Here is a 21,839-nt window from a genome sequence, read left to right as displayed (position 1 = left end):
CTCTTTGACTTTGCTGTATTTTTAATATGATGGCCCCATACTCTGTTCTTCCCACCAGGGAGGTCCCCCAAAAAATATTTAGAAAAATCAATCCTGCCCTAGTTCCTGAATGACTCAAATCTGTCCCCTCTACTGCCTCCTTTCCCACAGCTCTGTGATCTTTTCTAGGGGAGTCAGACTCTGTGCCCTTGCTTATACTTGTCCCTCAAATAACACCCTAACCAGCTGAGTTCATCATCACAGCACTGTTTGTAGAAAGTTAATGGCTTTCTTCTGACCTCACAACAGTAACTGCAAAAAATGCTCATTGACTGTGTAACAGTTGAAAATGATCTTGTGGTCAAACCTGTTATCTAACTGCAAACTCTATGTATCCCATTCCCATCCCAAAGTACCTGCTCAAACCGTTTCCCACAGTTTTCCTGCAGCATATTCCAGCACTGATCTTGCTGCAAAAGAAACATTTCAAGCCCCTCAGATTCTGTGGAGGTGTTTTCTCTGTGAACCAGGTCTCAACCATTTTCAGCATCTTAATTAGGTATAATTTTACTGCTGCAAACTGCCCTGCAGGCTATCAGCTAGCAAAACAACATTGGTAGTACTGTTGGAAAAGAGCAGGGGAAATGGATTGGTTGGATTGGATTGTTTCAAAGAGCCGGTGAGGGTACAATGGACTTCCTTCCGGCATACAGCATTCCATAATCACTCCAATTACCTGGTCGGCAAACACTTCCAAATCCTTAACTGTGTAACTGTGCGCAGAGCGGAGATGTGTTCTCCTTGCACCTGAATTTATTGTTTTCCCTCTCTGTAATTATCTTTTAAACGAAACCTTTATCATAACCACGAGATGACAGAATAACATGACTGCTGCTGAAAACAAAATCTCTCACAGCCACAACTCTGGGCAAAGCCTGGGCGATTTTGTCTCTCGGAGATCGCTGCTGCATTTATTCTGCAGTTGGCACACACGCAGACATTTCCTTCCCCCTCTCCGCAGGACGTGACAAAAAGAAACCAGGAACATGCAGAGAGGTCCACATGCATTAACAGAGCAGACGCCACTTAACCAGGAATAGGATAGGAAGAGAAACATTCGATGACAATGCGTCCTAAGCTGAAGTCTGTCTCTCTCTCTCACACACACACACAGAGAACAGGAGCAAGAGCTGCGACTCTCACCTTCTTGCTGCTTTGTGGACCCTGCGGTCTTTCTCTCTCCCTCCGATCCTCAGAGAATGAAAAGCTGCTGGAGCTTTTCTTTTAATGGTTGGAGTGACAGGGACTGACGTCGGTCCAGATGTAGAGAGTGGTCCGAAAGGCCTCGGGCCACCTTCAGAAAGCAATCGGACTCTGTGAGAGAAATGTTAATCAAAGCGAGTGTCAGCGAGGGGATGGAGGAGGCTGGCTTGTGGTGGCCGCTCACAGTGGTTTTATCACTCACCTGTCTCTTCCAGTTGAACGCTGACGGCGGCCAGTTCAAAGTTCCTTCAGCTGCCGAGGGGGATTTCTCAGCAGATACTGCAGTAACCGAGCCTCTGTCTGACAACAGCTCTGCAATGTTCGGTGATAGGTTGGAAAAGAAGGACTCGCCGACAATCCATGTGCAGCAACAAGCTGTAATTTTCAGCTGACGGCTGCGAGGTGTCAATGCATCGGGCCCTGCTTTTAAAAATATGCCGGAAAATAGTCCGGCACACAGCCATCCTTTCCAACCTCCGGCTCCCCTGAACCTTCCACGCAGACTTTAAGAATCAACATGCCTGTATCTCACGCCTTTCAGGACCTAACAACGCCCCAGTACAGCCAAGTGCAATCACTGTTGTCATGTCAGAAACTTGACACAGGAACATCGCTCAAATAATAATGTGATAATGGATTAATTCCAGTTGAACGACCCCACTTCCAACTCTCCTGATCTGCTCAATGATGTTACAGTGCTATCAGGTCTTTCACACATCCCCGAGAGAGTAAACCATTGCCCAACACAGGAACGACACGACGCCATTCAGCTCCGAGACCCTCTGCCACATTTCAAGGTGGTAGCTGATCTGGGAGCTCGCTCCTTGATCCACTCCACACTCATTCTTTTTATGACTTTGAAGAGAGAAATACCAACTTCAGGTTTACAAATTGACAGTTGGTGCAGCATCAAGTGCCATTTGCGGGAAGAGTTCTCAAACCGCATCACGTTTTGTTCATTTGCTAATTTGCTTTCTGTAAGGTCTGACTCCAATTCTCAGATTATGTGCCCTCAAATCCTAGCCTCTCCAGGATTTCCAATAATGGCGGCACGGTGGCTCAATGGTTAGCACTGTTGCCTCACCCAGCGCCAGGGTCCTGGGTTCAATTCCAGCCCCAGTCTGCGCGGAATTTGCACATTCTCCCCGAGTCTACATGGGTTTCCTTCCACAGTCCAAAGCTGTGCAGATCAGGTGAATTGTCAGTAGTGTTAGATGCATTAGTCAGGGGTAAATGTAGGGAAATGGGTCTGGGTAGGTTGCTCTTCGGAGGTTTGGTGTGGACTTGTTGGGCCGAGGGCCTGTTTCCACACTGTAGGGAATCTAATTTCCACTGGAATAGTTTCACTGTGGACCCAATCTGATCTCCTCAATATCTTGCTTAAGTCTACCAGTTAAATTTATAAATGCAAGGAATCAAAAAAACTGGCTTGCATTCCCTTTCTTCCAATTCAAGCTGCACTCCCTGAATTGTTCACTGCAGTCCCTCCAGAATCAAAATATCTTCACAAAGATGTTCACAGTGGTTGAAGTGTGGCTTATCTAGGTTTTATTTCATTAACTTTCCCAGTCCTTTTTAAGACCGGCTCGTGACGTTGCAATGGTACATATACCAAGATCTCAGATTTTGTAGTTTTTCACTATTTGTAATGTAAAAAATGGGAATGCACTGTGGGTTCCATGCAGCCTGCTCCATCATTCAACATAATGACAGCTTCTGCTCTGCCTGTCCTCATATCCATTTATTCTCGGATGCACTAAAAACATCCTCCCAGCCTTGAATACGGTCAATAGTGGATCACCCACAAGCCTCAAAAAGGGAAAAAATTCCAAGGATTCATAATCCTTTGAACACAGTACCTTCACTTCATCTTAGCTCTGAATTATCATCCTCTTACTGTGAGGCTGTGTCCTCTTGTTCTTGATTCTCCAGCCTGCTGAAACACCAACTCAGTGGCACTCTTCTTAAGCCCATTCAAAAAACATGCGTGTTTCAGGTGGAATACCTCTCATGTTTCCAATTCTCCAAAGAACATAGATCCATTTCACTCAGCCTATCATCATTCCAGAAGCAAAAGTCATGAATCTTCATGGTGCAACATTCAAGGCAAGTAAATCCTTCATGATGGACAAAGACCAAAACCGTGCACAGAACCCCACATCTGGTCTCGTCAAACTCGCAGACTGCCTTGTTGTTGCAGGGAATACTAATGTCATTTCGTCCTCACACAAGTGCATTCAGTGCCTCTTTGCTACTGCACCCTCCAAATCCATAACCTTTACTGTCAAAAACAAGAGCTGTACATTCATAGGAACACCTTGGAACCACATCTCCTTTGCTGCCACTGGTCAAAATCCTGAATACCCTTACTCAGGCTCTAAGTACAACAGCAGTTCAAAGAAGCCATTCACTGTCACCTTTTTGTGCCACAAAATGTCCTGCTGAGAAATGTACATTTTCATGTTGCATGCCCTTTAAAGAATATTCCATTCCTCAATGATTGCCAAAAAGAATAACATCACATTTCTCCACATAATACACCATCTATCACTTAGTTACCCACTCACTAATTGTCTACATGCCCTCGTGCCCTCTCTGTCTTCCTCTTGTAGCCTTGCATTAAATGCTCTCCGTCTTTTCACCTAAATCATTACCAATGATTGTAAATAGCTCAGGCCCCACGATATTACCCTGTTCTCAACTTGGTCTCCTTCTTAAAGATGGGCCTGCTGACAGCAAGTTTCTCACTCTGCAAGAAACAAGTATCAGCCTTAAAAATTACTCAAGTGTTTGCAGTATCTTCTCATTTATTCATTACCCGGTGAACAACGTTGAAATGCAGATTCTTGGCCAGATGTACTACAAGCAATAAAGGATAGTATGTACACTTGCTACAAAAATGCTGACATATCTCCTTCCTGCAGTGTACCAACTAATTAGAGCATAAACTCACCAGTTACCAGCTATTAGGACTGAAGCTGTTGCATGGATTCAGGTGCTGAGCTGGGAGAGTTCTATCTCTATTCAAAGCTTCATCAAATTAACATCGTATTATCTTAAGATCATTGTAATGATTTGATAGCAGCTGTCAAAATCTTGACATTAAGTACTGATGCTTTCCTGCAGTTCCGTCCTCTTATTTCCCAGAGCTGTTCACACAGATGCATTTATTTCCAATCCTTACAGTTATCTCCGCTCATAATTTTATTTACAAAGGCCAATTGGAGACTGTGTGGGCTGTTCTAATTTGTCTACACCCAGCATCTTACAGTTGACAGTTTCTAGCATCACTTTCATTCCCTGGAGAAACAACTCGATAAACATTCTCTGCATCTACAATGAACAGCATTTGAAATCCAAATAAAATATGACAAGATAAAACTGATTCGGTAGATTAAAGCCTCCTTTATCTTGCCCACATCAAACACTCCCAACACGGGTATACCTCAGAGTTAGATAGAGTAACTCCCTCTAACCTTGTAAACTGAAAGTAAAGCTCCCTTGACTGTCCCCAAACATTTCAGAGGTTGAGGGGAAATCTTACAGAGGTTTATAAAATCATGAGGGGCATAGATAAGGTGAATTGCAAAGATCATTTTCCCAAAATTAGAGGGCACAGGTTTAAGCTAAGAAGGGAAAGATTTAAAAGAGACCTGAAGTGCAACTTTTTCACACAGAGGGTGATGCATATATGGAACAAGCTGTGGGAAGAACTGGCAGAGGCAAATACAATTACAACATTTAGAAGACATTTGGACAGGTACGTGGTTCAGAAATGATTTGGAGGTTCCTGTGACAGCTATCTGACAACAGTATTATTGCCTAAGATAGTCAGGCCACATTCAAGGTAATTCTGGAAAGCTCGTGCTCCCAAATAAACCTGCTGGACTATAACCTGGTGTTGTGTGATTTTTAACATGGTTCAGAAAGCTTGAGAGGGATATGAACTGAATGCAGGCAAATGGGACCAGTTCAGTTGAGGAAACCTGGTCAGCATGGATGAGTTGGGCCAAAGAGCTTGTTTCTGTGCCGTTTGACACGATGATTTTGTTGCGGGGAAAATCACCAGCCTCGGAGTCAGAGTTGGGTCTCAATTACAGAGTTTATTGTACAAGGAAATACCAGAGCTCTGGGGAGAGAGAGAGAGAGAGACACCATAAGCACAGTGGCCAGCCGCGAGTCCTCTCTCCACCCGGAGCATATGTCAAGATACTTTTATACATTTTGTAATATAATGGGTCAGTGATAAGGTTATTGTCTTTGTAACATAGTTTGGTTATTGTAAACATTGCAGAATCGTTGATAGTTTCAGTGCAGTCATTGTCAGTTCCATCGCAGACACTGTAGGAACGGGTGCAAATCGCTCTTCCTGAAATTGATGATTACTGCAGCCCTAGGTATTAGCACTTTGTATTGAGTCTATATCAAACAGTTAGCATTTCTGTAAGAGGTGTTGGCTGGACCCAGACACTTTGGCGGGCAACATATGCTACTCATGTGTATTCTCCCCCACCCGCCTTAAACTATTCAACTGGGTTATGAGTGCATTGTGCTGGCATTCTGGTGGCCCCAGGTAGTGTCTGTGTTTGCTCTGCTGTCTCTCTCCATAGTGTGGTCCGGCGGCCATCTTGTGTGTCAAGTGGCCAACATATGGCTCAACGGCCATCATGTGTGTCCGTGTGCCTAGTATCACCCTGCCCCATGCCATCTCCCACTTCACTCCCCCCTTTGTGGTCAAGGAGGAGACTTCGGAGATCTCCTGCAGACCACCCAATTTACAGGTGGAGATAGGTCAACTCTAGGAGTTTCTCCTCCCGTAGAGTATCATGGACTGCCAATTTTGTTGGGGGCTCTTCCCGATGACACTCGCTGCAAGCACAGTTCTCATCAGTAGCGTCTTACAGCAGAGTTTTAAACACTCGAGACCCAAACAAAATACCACCATGAGTGCAATGAGGAGAACTATTCCGTGTGCCAAATAGGATCCCCAAGATTTACCTATCAACCAATTTAGCCAGCTGTCTGTAATTGGAGCTCCCTGTCAAAAAAGATCCAGCTGGTCTTGAAGGCTTCTGTGATGTTATAAGAGTCATCAAAAACATGGGTGATACAATTGTCATCAATAATTGTACAAACTCCCCCTTGCTGGGCTAATTGATTTCCACAGCATAACGTGCCTGCTGTGTGCAGAATCTGAGTTCGGCCAATTCTGTATTAATTGCTTTCAGAGTGTTTGAAGTATTATTGCCGAAGATAGTCAGGCCACATACAAGGTAATTTTGGTTTTCAGCACTGACAACCGCTGCTGCGCGCCCCCCAAGGACAGAGATCCCAAGAATCCATATTCCAATGATGACCTCAAAGTGGTGGAGATCTGCCAGTCAGCACAGAACTCCTGGCTGATGGAGCAGTTCACTATCCTTCTCCGAACATGGCCCCCACTGGAGCATGGTACATTAACGGGTGCAAATGTCCCTTCCGCTAACAGGTTTGAGAGGTCTGGGGTGTCTGTCGCATAAATCCTCTTAAAAAGAAAAACAAATACCTTCGCCGCTCGGTAGCATACGTCGTCCTGTCCTTCCGTCTGTCTGTCTACCCATGTTGCCCCTGATCCCCTGGGTGGCCACCCCCAACTACCCCCCACACCCCCAAGCTGGTAAGTATCGAACGGGTATGTCCATGTGGCAGAGTTGATGTGAGTGCCATTGCACTGATCACATACGAATTGTCTGCCTGCGGTCACATTCAAGCATACCTGCTCACTGCAGGTGCAGGTAAACTGTCCACTGGGGACTGTACAGTGCTGATAAATGCACTGTGTCTGGACGCATGAGTCATTTTTGGGATCCAGGGCATAAACATATCCCCATTCCTGCCCTGTGAAACAGACTGGGCAATTACCGGCTTTTAACTGGGTCTTCCTTCCCTAGGCAGGCGGTCCTGCCCAGCTGCACACATCTACCCTGGAGTCCCCGTTTGTATTTTCCTATCTGCCCCTTACACAGTGCTCCCGAGGTGTCTACGTACACAGCTCGCGAGGGGTCATAGAGATGTAGAGCATGAAACAGAACCTTCGGTCCAACCTGTCCATGCCGACCATATATCCCACCCCAATCTAGTTCCACCTGCCAGCACCCGGCCCATATCCCTCCAAACCTTTCCTATTCATACACCCATTCAGATACCTTTTAAATGTTGCAATTATACCAGCTTCCACCACTTCCTCTGGCAGCTCATTCCACACACATACCACCTTCTGAGAGAAAAAGTTGCCCCTTTGGTCTATTTTAAATCTTTCCCCTCTCACCCTAAACCTATGCCCTCTAGTTCTGGACTCCCTCACCCTGGGGAAAAGACCTTGTCTATTTACTCTATCTATGTCACTCATGATTTTATAAACCCCCTAAGGTGGCCACAAATAGGGATTCTACTGATCGCGCCAGTGGGTAGCAGACAGTTCGGTTCCCACACAAACTAAGGTGGGTTTTACATAAGACGTTATCTTCAATCCTGATATGCTCCCAACAGTCGCGACACTTAAACACAGTAAAATACATACAGGTGTACACATTTTTGCATTTAAATAAAGTTATCAGTCAAAGTCTTTGTTTTCGTCAGGAGGTGCAGTGTTCCTGTGTAGTTTGTTCTGTTGTGTTTGTGGTTACCCCCGCCCCCGGATGACCATCGTTTCCGCCACTCCTGTCTGCACCTGGGGAATGGTCAATGACATTCGTTTGGTCACAGGAGTCTTCAAACGGTTTTAGATGGGTCCAGTGTTTCCACGTGCCTTTTCCTTTAATATCTATGCAGGGACAGGTGTCCCCACTTATTACCATGTCGTATGGCCCATTCCTTTTTGGGGCAAAGCCTGGTTTGTCAGGCAGTGCTCGCACCAGGACACGGCTTCCTGCTGCTGGGACCTCAGAGAAGATTTCGAGTTCTCCTGCCTTGTCCTTTTTGTCTTGTTTATCAATTACAGATTTCCACATCCCTTTCATTGGGAGCTTAATTCTACTACATATCGCTGAATTTTGTCTTTTAATGGCCCCACATCAGTCCATCTGTGATATTTGTCTCTAGAAATCGCATTGCTCGCCCGGTCATTAATTCATCTGATGTTAGTCCAGTTGCCTGATTTGTGGTGGCTCTTAATTTCATTAGTGTGGCTGGCAGCACTTCAGTCCATGTTCTGCCTGAGGTTTGCATAGCCTTTGCTAAGTATTTTTAAGCGTTCTATTCATTCTTTCTACTATCCCTAAGCTCTTGGGGTAATAGGGAATGTGAAATTTTTGTCTAATGCCAAGTAATTGGCAGACAGTCTTCATGACCTTACCTGTAAAATGCGTCCCTTGGTCAGAGTCGATCTGGAGAGGTACTCCCTGCCCAGGGATACCACCTCCGCTAATATTCTGGCTACAATGATCGCAGGGCAAATCATTTACATACATGGCAAAAAGCAGAGGATCCAATCCTGTGGCACTCCACTGGTCACAGGCCTCCAGTCTGTAAAACAATCCTCCACCACCACCTTCTGTCTTCTACCTTTCAGCCAGTTCTGTATCCAAATGGCTAGTTCTCCCTGTATTCCATGAGATCTAATCTTGCTAATCAGTCTCCCATGGGGAACCTTGTCACATGCCTGACTGAAGTCCATATGGATTACATCTACCGCTCTGCCCTCATCAATCCTCTTGGTTACTTCTTCAAAAAAACTCAATCAAGTTTGTGAGACATGATCTCCCACAAACAAATCAGTCTTTGCCTTTCCAAATACATGCACATCCTGTCCCTCAGGATTCCCTCCAACAACATGCCCACCACCGACGTCAGGCTCACCGGTCTATAGTTCCCTGGCTTGTCTTTATCGCCCTTCTTAAACAGTGGCACCACGTTTGCCAACCTCCAGTCTTCCGGCTGTGACTATCGATGATACAAATATCTCAGCGAGGGGCCCAGCAATCATTTCTCTAGCTTCCCACAGAGTTCTAAGGTACACCTCATCAGGTCCTGGGGATTTATCCACCTTTATGCGTTTCAAGACATCTAGCACTTCCTCCTCTGTAAAATGGACATTTTGCAAGGTTACACTATCTATTTCGCTACTTTCTATATCTTCCATGTCCTTTACCGTGGTAAATACTGATGCAAAATACTCATTTAGCATCTCCCCCATTTTCTGTGGCTCCGCACAAAGACCGTCTTGCTGATCTTTGAGGGGCCCTATTCTCTCCTTAGTTATCCTTTTGTTCTTAATGTATTTGTAAAAACCCTTTGGATTCTCCTTAACTCTATTTGCCAAAGCTATCTCATGTCCCCGTTTTGCCCTCCTGATTTCCCTCTTAAGTATGCTCCTACTTCCTTTATACTCTAAGGATTCACTTAATCTATCCTGTCCATACCTGGCATATGCTTCTTTCTTTTTCTTAACCAAACCCTCAATTTCTTTAGTCATCCAGCATTCCCTATACCTACCAGCCTTTCCTTTCACCATAACTGGCTCTTTGAGTGGAGCCACAGAAAATGGGGAAGATATTAAATGAATATTTTGCATCAGTATTTACCATGGAAAAGGGTATGGAAGATATAGAAAGTAGCGAAATAGGTGGAATATACCTAACTGGAATATACCTTCTCTGGATTCGCGTTATCTCATTTCTGAAGCCTTCCCCTTTTCCAGCCGTCCCTTTACCCGCGAACATCTGCCCCCAATCAGCTTTGGAAAGTTCTTGCCTAATACCATCAAAATTGGCCTTTCTCCAATTTAGAACTTCAACTTTTAGATCTGGTCTGTCCTTTTCCATCACTATTTTAAATCTAATAAAATTATGGTCGCTGGCCCCAAAGTGCTCCCACACTGACACCTTAATCACCTGCCCTGCCTTATTTCCCAAGAGTAGGTCAAAGTTTTGCACCTTCTCTCATATCCACATACTGAATCAGAAAATTGTCTTGTACGCACTTAACAAATTCCTCTCCATCTAAACCTTTAACACTATGGCAGTCCGAGTCTATGTTTGGAAAGTTAAAATCCCCTACCATAACTATCCTATTATACTTACAGGTAGCTGAGATCTCCTTACAAGTTTGTTTCTCAATTTCCCTCTGACTATTAGGGGATCTACAATACAATCACAATAATGTATCATCCCTTTCTTATTTATCAGTTCCACCTAAATAACTTCCCTGGATGTATTTCCGGGAATATCCTCCCTCAGCACAGCTGCAATGCTATCCCTTATGAAAAACACCACTCCGCCTCCTCTCTTGCCTTCCTTTCTATCCTTTTCCTGTAGCATTTGTATCCTGGAACACTAAGCTGCCAGTCCTGCCCACCCCTGAGCCATGTTTCTGTAATTGCTATGATATCCCAGTCCCATGTCCCTAACCGTGCCCTGAGTTCTACTTAAAGACTAGGAATTTTTGCTGTCTCTTCACCTCCCACTCTCACATTTATTCCCCCTCATTTTATTTCAATTTGTCTTCATTCTTCTTCATTGTTTCATTTCCTTCACAATTCATAATTTTCATGATTTATGATAAGACTATTAATCCTGATGTTGAGCAGTTCCCAATTGTCTTTTGGCTCTCACTTGAGTGGTTATCAAAAGAACATAAAGAACAAAGAAAATTACAGCACAGGAACAGGCCCTTCGACCCTCCGAGCCTGTGCAATCCAGATCCTCTATCTAAACCTGCTGTGTATTTCCTAAGGATCTGTATCCCTCTGCTCCCTGCCCATTCATGTATCTGTCCAGATACATCATAAATGACACAGTTGTGGTCACCCCCTACCACCTCTGCTGGTAGCATGTTCCAGGTGCCCACCACCCTCTGCATAAAGGCTAATAGAGCTGTTGTTCAACATTCTCAGTGATACTATGTATCATTGTTTCATGACTGGGGGATTGCTGCAAAGAGCTGACCTGATTTCATGTGGTCAAGTCCAAAGTGAATACGAAAGATCACTGATCTGAAACCCGCAACTATTCATAAATATCAGACCTGAGTACGTGTAGCGTTATCAACTTTTACAGTCCCTACACCACCTTGTAATATAACATACACTAAGTAAGTGCCCAGGAAGTGACAGCATCACAAGTCCAAACTTGAAACAAGAGGGTTGATCGTGGTCAAATAGCCTGTAATGTGTTCAAGACTGCTTTTTCTCATTTTCACAGCACAATGCAAATGTAGTTTTGCATGATCTATTGCTGTTTACTTTGTTAACTATGGAATACAAATTATGGGTGTAATGGAATATTATCCACTTGAGTCTGTGCAAACACTCTGCTGCCCTTCACTAACACTTACCAAAATCATTCAGTCAACCCCTTGCTGGCTGGTCAAGCAATGCCATGATGATAACATTCTCATTTCATTTTATTTTATTTATTATTTTGTAAGTTTCTATACATCTCCCCATAACCTTCTAAACTCTAATGACTACAATCCCAGGATCCTCAGCCGTTCATCATACGTTAGGCCTGCCATTCCAGGGATCATCAGTGTGACTCTCCACTGGACACACTCCAATGCCAGCATGTCCTTCCTGCGGTGTGGGGCACAAAATTGGACACAGTATTCTAAATGGAGCCTAACTAGAGCTTTATAAAGTCTCAGTAGCACACGCTGCTTTTATATTTCAACCCTCTTGAGATAAATGACAACATTACATTTGCTTTTTTAATCACAGACTTAACCTGCAAGTCAACCTTTAGTCCTGGACTAGCACTCCCAGATCCTTTTATACTTTGGCTTTATGAATTTTCTCACCATTTAGAAAATAGTCCATGCCTGTATTCTTTTCTCTAAAGTGCAAGACCTCGCATTTGCGTGGCAGGTCATGGCATCTGCTGGATTGCCTTCTTTCAGTCGTCGGACATTCCTTTGAGTCTCTGAGATATAAAGTGTCCCTGGTATAAGACTTGTGTTTTGCCAATTTGTGCCTTTGCGGGGCTAACTTTTAAACCTTCGGTTGCTAATTCCATAATGCTAGACATAAAGCTTCCCGGTGTCCTGACTCGGACTCTGAGGCGATTAGGATATCATCTACATGTTGGAGGGCAGTGCTACCCTCTGCTAAATCTATTCTCTTCAGAATGTCGCCTCATCACCCCGTGAAAAATAGTGGGCATGTTGTGGAACCCTTGTGGTAGGCAAGTCTACGTGTACTGCCTGTCCCTTACTGCAAAAGCGAATTTATTCTGGGACTCAAGAACGTAACAGGATAGACCAGAACCCATTGTCTATGTGTTCGAGGACAAGCCGCTTAAAATGGTGGAGGGGTCTGCTACAATGGGATGCAATTTAGGGTGTGACTTTATGTATTCCTAAGCTGGGGAATTAGTTGTACTTGTGGTTTCTTTCAGGATTCCCTGTTTCACTAGTCCTTGCACTATCTCCACAACTGCTTTTTCTGCTTCGGGTTTTATTGGGTATTGCCAGTGGGGCTTACGTTCCGGTCCGGGAACCCTTATAGGGTCTACGTTAACTAGACCTGTATCTTATTTTGTTTATGCCAATGCTCCAGGGACGGAGGTGCAGATGGTTCTGAATCCCCCCCTTTTCGAGGTGACTGTAGCCACTTTAATAGTTTCAAGGTGACTTGTAAGTATCCCAACCTTGGTCTTTTGACTATCCTGTCTGGGCCAAATCAATTTCCCTTTCGCACAGTTGATTAGAGCAGTATAGTCTTACATGAGATCATTACCCATTATGGTGCCCTCATTATTTTGGCAGACATAGAATTTCATGGGGATATATGTATTGCTTATTTCTACGAGGGTAGTTTTACTTAGATAAGCTGGTGTGTTATCCCATCCTACCCCAGTTAAGCAAATGATTTTATTTGTGTGGGGTAAGGATACAGCTGCTCCTGTGTCTACTAGCATTTCACATTTCCTCCTTCCTACTACTGCGGGCATGTAAATTCTCCCCTCTCCCTTACCTTCATGAAAGGGGACAGCTGGCTGTTAGCTCTGCTGACTTCAGGACTCCAGCGGTTCTGCGATGCTCCAGGTGGTGTTTGGGGTGCCCCATGCTTTTCCCACCACACTACTTCTACGTGTCCTATTCTGTTGCAGTGGCTGCAGTATTTGACATTGCTCCCTCCTCTATCCCTGGCTTACATTCTTGAGCCTAGTGTCCCTGTCGGCCACAGTGGTGGCAGGATAGTTTTATTCTACTCTTGCCTCCATTCCGGTAGAATGCTTTGTCAGGTCTTGCCTTTACTGCAGGAGTTTCTGCCTCCTGCACCCCGCTAGCCCGCTCAACTAGATCATCAGAATCCTGGGACATCATTACTCCCATTTTCAGGATGGCTTGGTGGCCACTAGAGAGCCCATCTCTAAAAGCTTGGATGAATGCCCAGTCCCCCGAGTCTGGGTTCACTTGCCCTGAGCATTCCCGACAGCCCCTCAATAATCGTTCCCCAAACTCAGAGACTCCTTCCTCTTTAAGTTGCTTAGTGGTTGTGATCTTGCTCCAGTTCGTGGGAGCATTTCTTAGCGCCCTCTGGATTTCCTCTTTAAAGTCAGTGAAGGGGACCTGCTGGGCATCTATCTCAGCTGTAAGCGCGATGTCATGTGTCCACCGTCCTCCCCTAAAGTTTCGGGCTGCCGTGGCATCAGGTCTACCAGCTACCTGCCTCCACTTGTCTGCTGGGAGAAAGTGAGGACTGCAGATGCTGGAGATCAGAGCTGAAACTGTGTTGCTGGAAAAGCGCAGCAGGTCAGGCAGCATCCAAGGAGCAGGAGAGTCGACGTTTCGGGCATGAGCCCTTCTTCAGGAATGAGGAATGAGTGTCCAGCAGGCTAAGATAAAAGGTCGGGAGGAGGGACTTGGGGGAGGGGCATTGGAAATGCGATAGGTGGAAGGAGGTCAAGGTGAGGGTGATAGACCGGAGTGGGGGTGAGGGCAGAGAGGTCAGGAAGAAGATTGCAGGTTAGGAAAGCGGTGCTGAGTTCGATGGATTTGACTGAGACAAGGTGGGGGGAGGGGAAATGAGGAAACTGAAGAAATCTAAGTTCAAATCAGAATGGTGCACAACTTGCAGTGGTACTGGTTGTGTTCTCACTCCTCATTTGCCCTTAACATTCGAGGTTTAGGGGGTCACAGCTCAGTCTACTACATGAAATGCCAGGGGGTGACATTCAAGTGGACCATCTCGTCCTGCCTGCTGTCAAGTTTCCAGTGTTGTCAGAAGTACACTCACCCACATCAACCCAAAGTGTTCCGTCATATTCTTTTCATTCCCTATACTTCTCCATACTTATCAGAGAGTTCACCACTGTAACTCTGTAACCATCATTGCTGGTCAGAAAATGTCACCATTAAATATCCCCCAACAACTTGGAGGAAGAGAGTGCACGCACCGAAGCCAAATGTGCAGATGACACAAAAATAGGTGGAAAGGCAGGTTGTGAAACGGATCCAAACAGTTTACCGAGAAATCTTGATCGATTAAGTAAGTGGCAAAAAAGTTGGCAAATGGAGTACCAGGTGAGAAAATACAAAATGGCTCATTGTGGAAAGGAGAACAAAAGAACAGAATATTATTTAAATGGGGAGAAACTGCTAAAAGCTCCAATACGAAGGCACTTAGCGAGATTTTGTGCAGGAAACATATACAGCTAGCACAAAAGAGCAGCAGATAATCAGCAAGGACAATGGAATGTTGTCCCTTATTTCAAGGAGGTTGGCGTATTAGAGTAGGGAAGTCTTATAGTAACTGTACAAGGTGCTATTGAGACCACATCTGTAATAAACAGTTTTGGTCCCCTTCATCATTGGAGGTGGTTCAGAGGATCCACTAAGATGATCCTGGTATCGAGGGATTGTAAGTTAAGCAGGTTGGGAGTCTACTCACTGAAGTTTAGAAGAACGAGAGATGATCTCTTTTAGTCATACAGGATTCTTAAGGAGGCTGAACAGGGTAAATGCTGAGAGGATGTTTCCTCTCCTGGGAGAGGACCAGAAGGTACAATCTCAGAATAAAGGGGTGCCAATTCAAGATGAAGATGAGATGGAATTTCTTCTCTCACAGGGACGAGTGACTTTGCATCTCCTTGCCACAGAGAGCTGTGGGTCAGAGTTCTTGTATGTGTTTAAGGTAAGATAAAGATTCTTGACAAATAGGGGAATAAAGGGTTGCAGGAAAGGGTAAAAAAGTGAACGTTAGCAATGTTGGATCAGCCACGATCCTATTGAATGGCTCAGCAGGCTCACTGGGCCAAATAGCTTACTTCTGTTTCTCTGTCTTAGGGTTGAAACCACTTCACTGCATGCACCTTTTTCTCAAATGTCATTTCAATTCCTTACATTACCTTTGACACAAACACAAAAGTGCAGCAGTAGGAAAGCAACTCCCCCACTTTTTAAAAGTTTGTTTGTAAGTTCCACCTTTGATTCAATCTTAAAAGGATTTTACGATTCTTTACTTATAAGATTGACAATGTTTTGGAACATGCCTCAGCCTTTTCAAATGAAGGACTGGATAAAAGGGAAAAATGTTACATCACTCAGTAAATCCCTGTCTCAGGATTAGGAGAGAAAATGCAATCCCATAATTTAACTTCACTCCCTTCCACCACAATGTCCTCTTTGTGAAAAAAGGCAAAGGAAGGTTATTTGCTGATCATGTGAGGACTGGAAGCACAGGTTTTAGGTTTTACTTAAGAGATATAGTTGCCCATCGGAACAACTTTCATCACAAGGCTAAGACTGAAACATAGCGCCCCCGAGGATCATGGAAGTGGACCCGATCAAACATTTCAAAATGAAATCTGATAGGCACATGTGATGAATAAACGGCAGTGCCATGGAAAGAGAACAAGGTAATGGGTTAGATGATTCTACAAAGAGTTACTTCAGACTTGAAGGTTCAAACAGACTCCATCACTGTCTCATTATGACTGCATGACTCTACCTGAAAATCAACAAGGAAGTTCTTGCATTGTTCAGGCCTGGAATATTTCCTGATTAACTCAGTTGAAATCAGCAATCCAGATCTAACCTCATCAATGTTGCCCGCGTAACTGCGACAACCTCTACAAGTGTCGTGGCGAATCACTAATTAATCTCCTCGTGGAGCTCGTCGAGTACAAGTTCCCTCAATAACAGGTGACGGGTTGCCAAGCTTGAACTCATCACCTAAGCCCTTTATAAAGAATCAGACTCATGGGCTTTGCCTGGAGATATTCATTTGCTTATACAGATGATTTACTTGTGATGGTTAGTATTTGTAAACCAAAAAAGGGGGGCCCTTCTTGTGTCACAGTGGTATTGTCCCTATCCCTGATCAGGAGGCCTGGGGTCAAGAGCCACCTTTCCAGAGGTATGTAATAATATGATTTGAAAAATAGGGTCAAGCAGAGCCAGTGGACCTCCTGTAGTGAAATGTTTGTGCACTTACCCCTTCCTCCAGTACCAGGAAGTTTGAGTTCAAGTCCCACCTACTCCAAAAGTATGTAATAACATCTCTGAACAACATTTTAAACTGATTGTTCTAAAAACGAACATCTATCCCAGGCTGGAACGAGCCGACGCACGCCACAAGTAGTGGTTCTATTTTGATGTTCGACAATAAGCGATGTTTCTTTCCAGTCAGGACAACAGTAAACTCACCTGGTGGTGACAAATGCTGTACCATTATAATCCTTCTTCAGCATAATTTTACAGCCTTCAGTTCATCATTTACGTTGAGAGTAGCCCCACAATTTCTACCAGCAAGACTAACAAAAACAGCAGCTGCATGAAAACACCGATGCTTGCAGATTCCCACACCAACTCTTCACCTCCCCCACCTAACAAACTCACCCATATCATCCTAAACTAAAACATATCTCCAATCCTCAGTGTCACTAGGTCAATGTCCTGGCTGCAGTGACAAGATCTGGTTTGCAGCAGTTCAAAAAAGGAGCTCACCAAAAACACCCACTGAAGGGGTAGTCAGTTAGTATTGAACTTGACAGTAATGGGTGTCATGAATGTAACAGTGACTAAAATACTTCTCAGTTTTGCTACCCAACCCAGAGCACTACCTTGGAGGCTTTCATTCCCACTTTCCCTGGTCTATGAGGTTTACTCTGGATATCAATAATCCAGTGCAGTTCTAATAATGGAATATATCAAGGTTCTTTCTTCAAGCACAGTACACTACAAAATATACTACAAATTTATTACCCATACAATGTTTGCAATCACAAGTGAACCTTTTCATTCTCGTTCCAAAATCACACCAGAAAATCTAGTCCCACCAACCAGCACCCGGGCCATATCCGGCCAAATCCGTCCTATTCATATATCCATCCAAATGCCTCTTAAGTGTTGCAAATGTATCAGCCTCACTTCTTTTAATGAACTTTGACGTAAAATTGAGCTGGTGCTCACTGTTCACTTTTTGTCACCAAACAGCTCGACGATATTTACACAGTCCATTTCCATGTCAATCCCAAATTCAGCTGATAAATAATCCACATTGTCTGTCTTCAACAAAGCTTCAGCTTTCCAGAGTTACTGTGAAGGTTCAGTCCATTACTGCTGAGTAACAATATTTGATGGAATCGCATATGCATTCCTTCAACAAAACACAAGTGGCTCAGAACCAGTGACCTTTCTAATTATTAAGTCAAGCCTCATTTGATTTTTCCTTCTCACTTAACTGAACTACACTTAACTACATTTTGGCTATCCCAACAAATTTTAGGTTAATATTCACAATGTCTTTACATCATATTTGCTTTGTAGACCAGAATACACATTCAGATTACCAACAAACTCCGAGATTATAAGATAAGAGAATATAATTAGGCCAGTTGGTCAATCGAGTCTGCTCCGCCATTCCATTATGGCTAACGCTTCTCAATTTCATTCTCCTGCCTTCTCCCAGTAACCTTTGATCCTCTCATGAACCAAGAGCCTGTTAAAGTACAGATTTGAGATGGCCCAGGGAATCCCTTCTGAACTTAGGGCTGTAAAGCCTCTCTCTTGGTTCGTCCAGGAGATTGTACTCTTTGGAAGTCTGGAATAAAAACCTCTTCCATGCAGTTTAGTTTAATTTAGTCATCCCCTTTATTCCCTAATAGCATCACTGTTACAACATAACACTGATACCTATAAGCTAAAATAACTAGGTTCTAATAACTAGGATACCAGTTCTTCAAGTGCCCCAGCAGGCTACTCCGATGTACTGATACAAAGTGGCTTCCTTTATACAAAAGTTTACAAAAACATTGCATGTTCTTAATTAGACAGATAACAGTCAAAGACAATAATTTGTAAGGAAGAAAATTTAATTGACAGGCCTGTGTGCGCTTGACTGATTACTCCTACAGGCTTTGAGCTATCCATCAGGCGGGAAAAGAAATCCAGCCAAGTTAGGCGTCTGCGGCGAGATAAGTTCCTATAAAGAAGTACCAGTCTAAATTAAGTGGGAGATGTCATAAGGTAATCTTACACAGCTCACATGTCTGATATAGTTGTTTTACAAAATGGCTTATTAACAAGGAGGGCAAACTTTTGACCATAAAATGGCTTCCTGACAGATTGTGTCAGAATCTCTTCAATGTTAGGTTTAGAATAATTTTAAGTTGGGAGCAGATTCCTGCTTTTTATCTTAAGCACAGGATCATTCTGTACCTGAGGCTGAAATGTTACTGCAAGGTCGTATTTAAAATGATTACTCAGTCTTGAATTAAACATGCCTTCTTTTCAAGTTTGTGATTCAAACTCAAATAAGAAATAAGATCTGTTTAATTAGAATTGACAGTGGAGCAGTCTGTAAGGTCTGTAAAAACAGCAAGTTAAAGCTTTATCAATATTCCCTTTTACAGAGTTTGCATTTCATAACCAGTAATGGCTACTCAAAATCATCAAAAAGTCTCAAAATGCAATTAAATTCAATCCAAAGCAGATAAGCACTGAAGTTAATTTTCTACTGGATTCAACAGCCTCAGCACTAAAATGGTCTCTCTCTCTTTATTTTCATTTTGAACTCTCAAGTCAGGGTTTTGTAACAGCAAAGATTTTTTTTTCTTTGCGTCTGCCCTGCTTGCAAGGGGTAATAAGAATCCCATATAATTGGCAGCATCGAACTGTTAATTACAAAGTTTTTGATAGTACTGAGTTTCATTTCAGGATCAGAATCAGACACTGTCATTAATTTCACAAGGGAACGGCTGTGAATGTTATCGCTTGGTGTCCTGTTCACACAGATTCACTGATGCAAAGGCAAATGTTCTTAATTGCAAATGTGTTGCTGGTCAAAGCACAGCAGGTTAGGCAGCATCTCAGGAATAGAGAATTCGACGTTTCGAGCATAAGCCCTTCATCAGGAATAAGAGAGAGAGAGCCAAGCAGGCTGAGATAAAAGGTAGGGAGGAGGCTGCAAGGTCGTATTTAAAATGATTACTCAGTCTTGAATTAAACATGCCTTCTTTTCAAGTTTGTGATTCAAACTCAAATAAGAAATAAGATCTGTTTAATTAGAATTGACAGTGGAGCAGTCTGTAAGGTCTGTAAAAACAGCAAGTTAAAGCTTTATCAATATTCCCTTTTACAGAGTTTGCATTTCATAACCAGTAAATGTTCTTAATTGCCTTACAACATCCTGTTATCATTCGGTGAGCCCAGGTGATAACAGGATGCTTTTGCATTTCTTGAGCTTCGCCCTTTTTTCTGAGCCTTCCTGCCTATCTATTTTCTCATGCAGTGTTCTATAATTCAGCATTATGTTTTAGTCTATATGTTAAATGACCAATTTTAAGGCTATAGACTTTCTCAAACCTACCTATCTCTGTCTTGAAGACTCTCGATGACTTGACCTCTACAACCTTCTGCGGAAGTGAGTTCCACCGATTTACCATCCTCTGGCTGAAGAAACTTGCCCTCATCTCAGTTGTAAAGAGTCTTTCCTTCACTTTTAGGATGTGTCCTTAGGTCCTAGTCTCTCCTACTGGTGGAAACATCTTCCCCACATCCACTCTGTATTCTGTTGAGATTGCCTCATCTAAGCTGCATCAAAAACAGATCCAGAGTCCTCAACTGCGCCACATATGACAAGCCCTTCTTATTCTGGGGACATCCTTGTACACATCCTCTGGACACCCCTCTATCGAGGCCAAGACACCCTCCATTTGATACAGGACCAGGGCTTTATACTGTACCAGCAGTATATCTCTGCTCTTGTATTCTTGTCCTCTTGAAATTTACCTTTCTAAATACCAACTGAACCTGCATGTTAACCTTATGAGAATCTGAACTAGGACTCACAAGTTGCTTCCGTGCTTCAGATTTCTTCACATTTGTTCTTCATTGTAAAGCATCCACGTGCATTGTACCTCAATAATATTCACATCAACCACTGACGGTCAATGCTTCTATCAAATCAAACATCTGGAGTGGAACAAATTTCCTTCATTTTGCTCCATATCATATCTCTACGCATCTTCTCAAATGACGGGGGAGGGGGTCCACCAAGTAATCACAGTCCCAATAGTTTATTTTTATGAATTTTTTTGTGAATTATGTAATCACGATTCAGAACACTGACGATCTCGGAAAGCAAACTTAAAGATTTAACCCATGCAAGGCAGGGCAGCCATAGCGATGACAACAGCAGCGCGGAAACAGAACTGCAATGTAACAACATAACTGTGGAAGGGCTGACGGAAGAACGGTTCCTGGAAATGCTGGGAAGAGGAATCAGGGACTTAAGAAATTTACAACTGGATTTGTGTAGCACTGGGCGTGGAACATAACCAGCAGCATGAGGGTGTATGGTCACTGGGATCAGTTGCAATGTTCAGAGAGATGAGATTGTGGCCTTCACTCCGGTTTTCTGCCATCCATCACCTTTATGATCCCCCCCCCCGGCCGTGGGGGAACGGTCTAACTCATCCTTCAATCAGGCAGCATCCAGTGTTCCCCGGGACAGGGAACAACCCGACATTAACATCACTCAGGGCTGACGGCGGGACATTCACCAGGACACTGAGGGAAGACTGAAACTTTCTGAAAGAGGCGGGAAGTGGCGAGCAGGAGAATCACACCGCGCTCGGACAACACACTCTGTCCGTCACCGGCCCCCCCCCGCCCACTCCCCGCCCCCGGCTCACGGCTCCGGTTCCCGCTGGCGAGGGGGCGGCTGCGGCCGCGTGGGGGGTGCGGTGGTGGAGGCCGGATGACCCGGATGAAGACGGTTTGAAAAGGCCTGGTGACGTAATACCGGGGACGGACGCGAGGGGGTGACCGTTGGTTCCGGGGCGGGGCCAGGGGTCGGGAAGATGGCGGCGAAGGCGATGGTGGGAGCTTTGGGGCGGGCGATGCTGCAGCGCGGCTGGGGCCTGGTGTCCGCTCGAGGGCCCGGCTCATCTCTCCGGACTCGACACGCTCTTTATAGGGCGATGGCATCGGGAGGTTAGTGAAAACATCAGCGGCGGTGGCGGTTAGAGCCCGGACTGGAACCAGGCTCAAGGTCATTGGGCGGAAACACCGAAAGTGTTAGTTCCCTAACCGGAGAGAGAGAGAGGGGGAGAGGGAGGGGGGAAAGGAGAGGGGGAGAGGGAGGGGGGGAAAGGAGAGAGAGAGGGGGGGGAAGG

General features: G+C 44.3%; 2 protein-coding genes across 6 annotated transcripts in view; one reads left to right on the top strand and one right to left on the bottom strand.

Annotated features, from left to right (window-relative positions):
• Positions 1-21,446, bottom strand: part of npy8br (neuropeptide Y receptor Y8b) — a 47,302-nt gene extending 25,856 nt beyond the window's left edge. The window contains exons 1-2 of one of the 5 annotated variants that reach the window (XR_009647422.1): positions 20,030-21,446; positions 18,516-18,643 (exon numbers count right to left, since the gene is read on the bottom strand). The gene's annotated coding sequence lies outside the window, so the exon portion shown is untranslated. Of the gene's footprint in view, positions 1-1,182; positions 1,286-18,515; positions 18,644-20,029 lie in introns of those variants that run through there. The other 4 variants (XR_009647423.1, XM_060856583.1, XM_060856586.1 and 1 more) reach the window with 4 other exon arrangements.
• A 45-nt stretch (positions 21,447-21,491) lies between these two features.
• The window catches only part of LOC132836981 (cytochrome c oxidase subunit 5B, mitochondrial-like), a 1,820-nt gene continuing 1,472 nt past the window's right edge, over positions 21,492-21,839 (top strand). Inside the window, exon 1 of the mRNA XM_060856587.1 lies at positions 21,492-21,657. Within this exon, the coding sequence (XP_060712570.1) occupies positions 21,525-21,657 (133 nt within the window). The 5' untranslated portion in view covers positions 21,492-21,524. The remainder of the gene's footprint in view (positions 21,658-21,839) is intronic.

The sequence above is a fragment of the Hemiscyllium ocellatum genome, chromosome 48 (assembly GCF_020745735.1).
Source record: "Hemiscyllium ocellatum isolate sHemOce1 chromosome 48, sHemOce1.pat.X.cur, whole genome shotgun sequence".
NCBI classification, from domain to species: Eukaryota; Metazoa; Chordata; class Chondrichthyes; order Orectolobiformes; family Hemiscylliidae; genus Hemiscyllium; species Hemiscyllium ocellatum.
The sequence above is the reverse complement of the archived record's forward strand: the minus strand, read 5'-3'. Positions and strand labels throughout refer to the sequence as shown.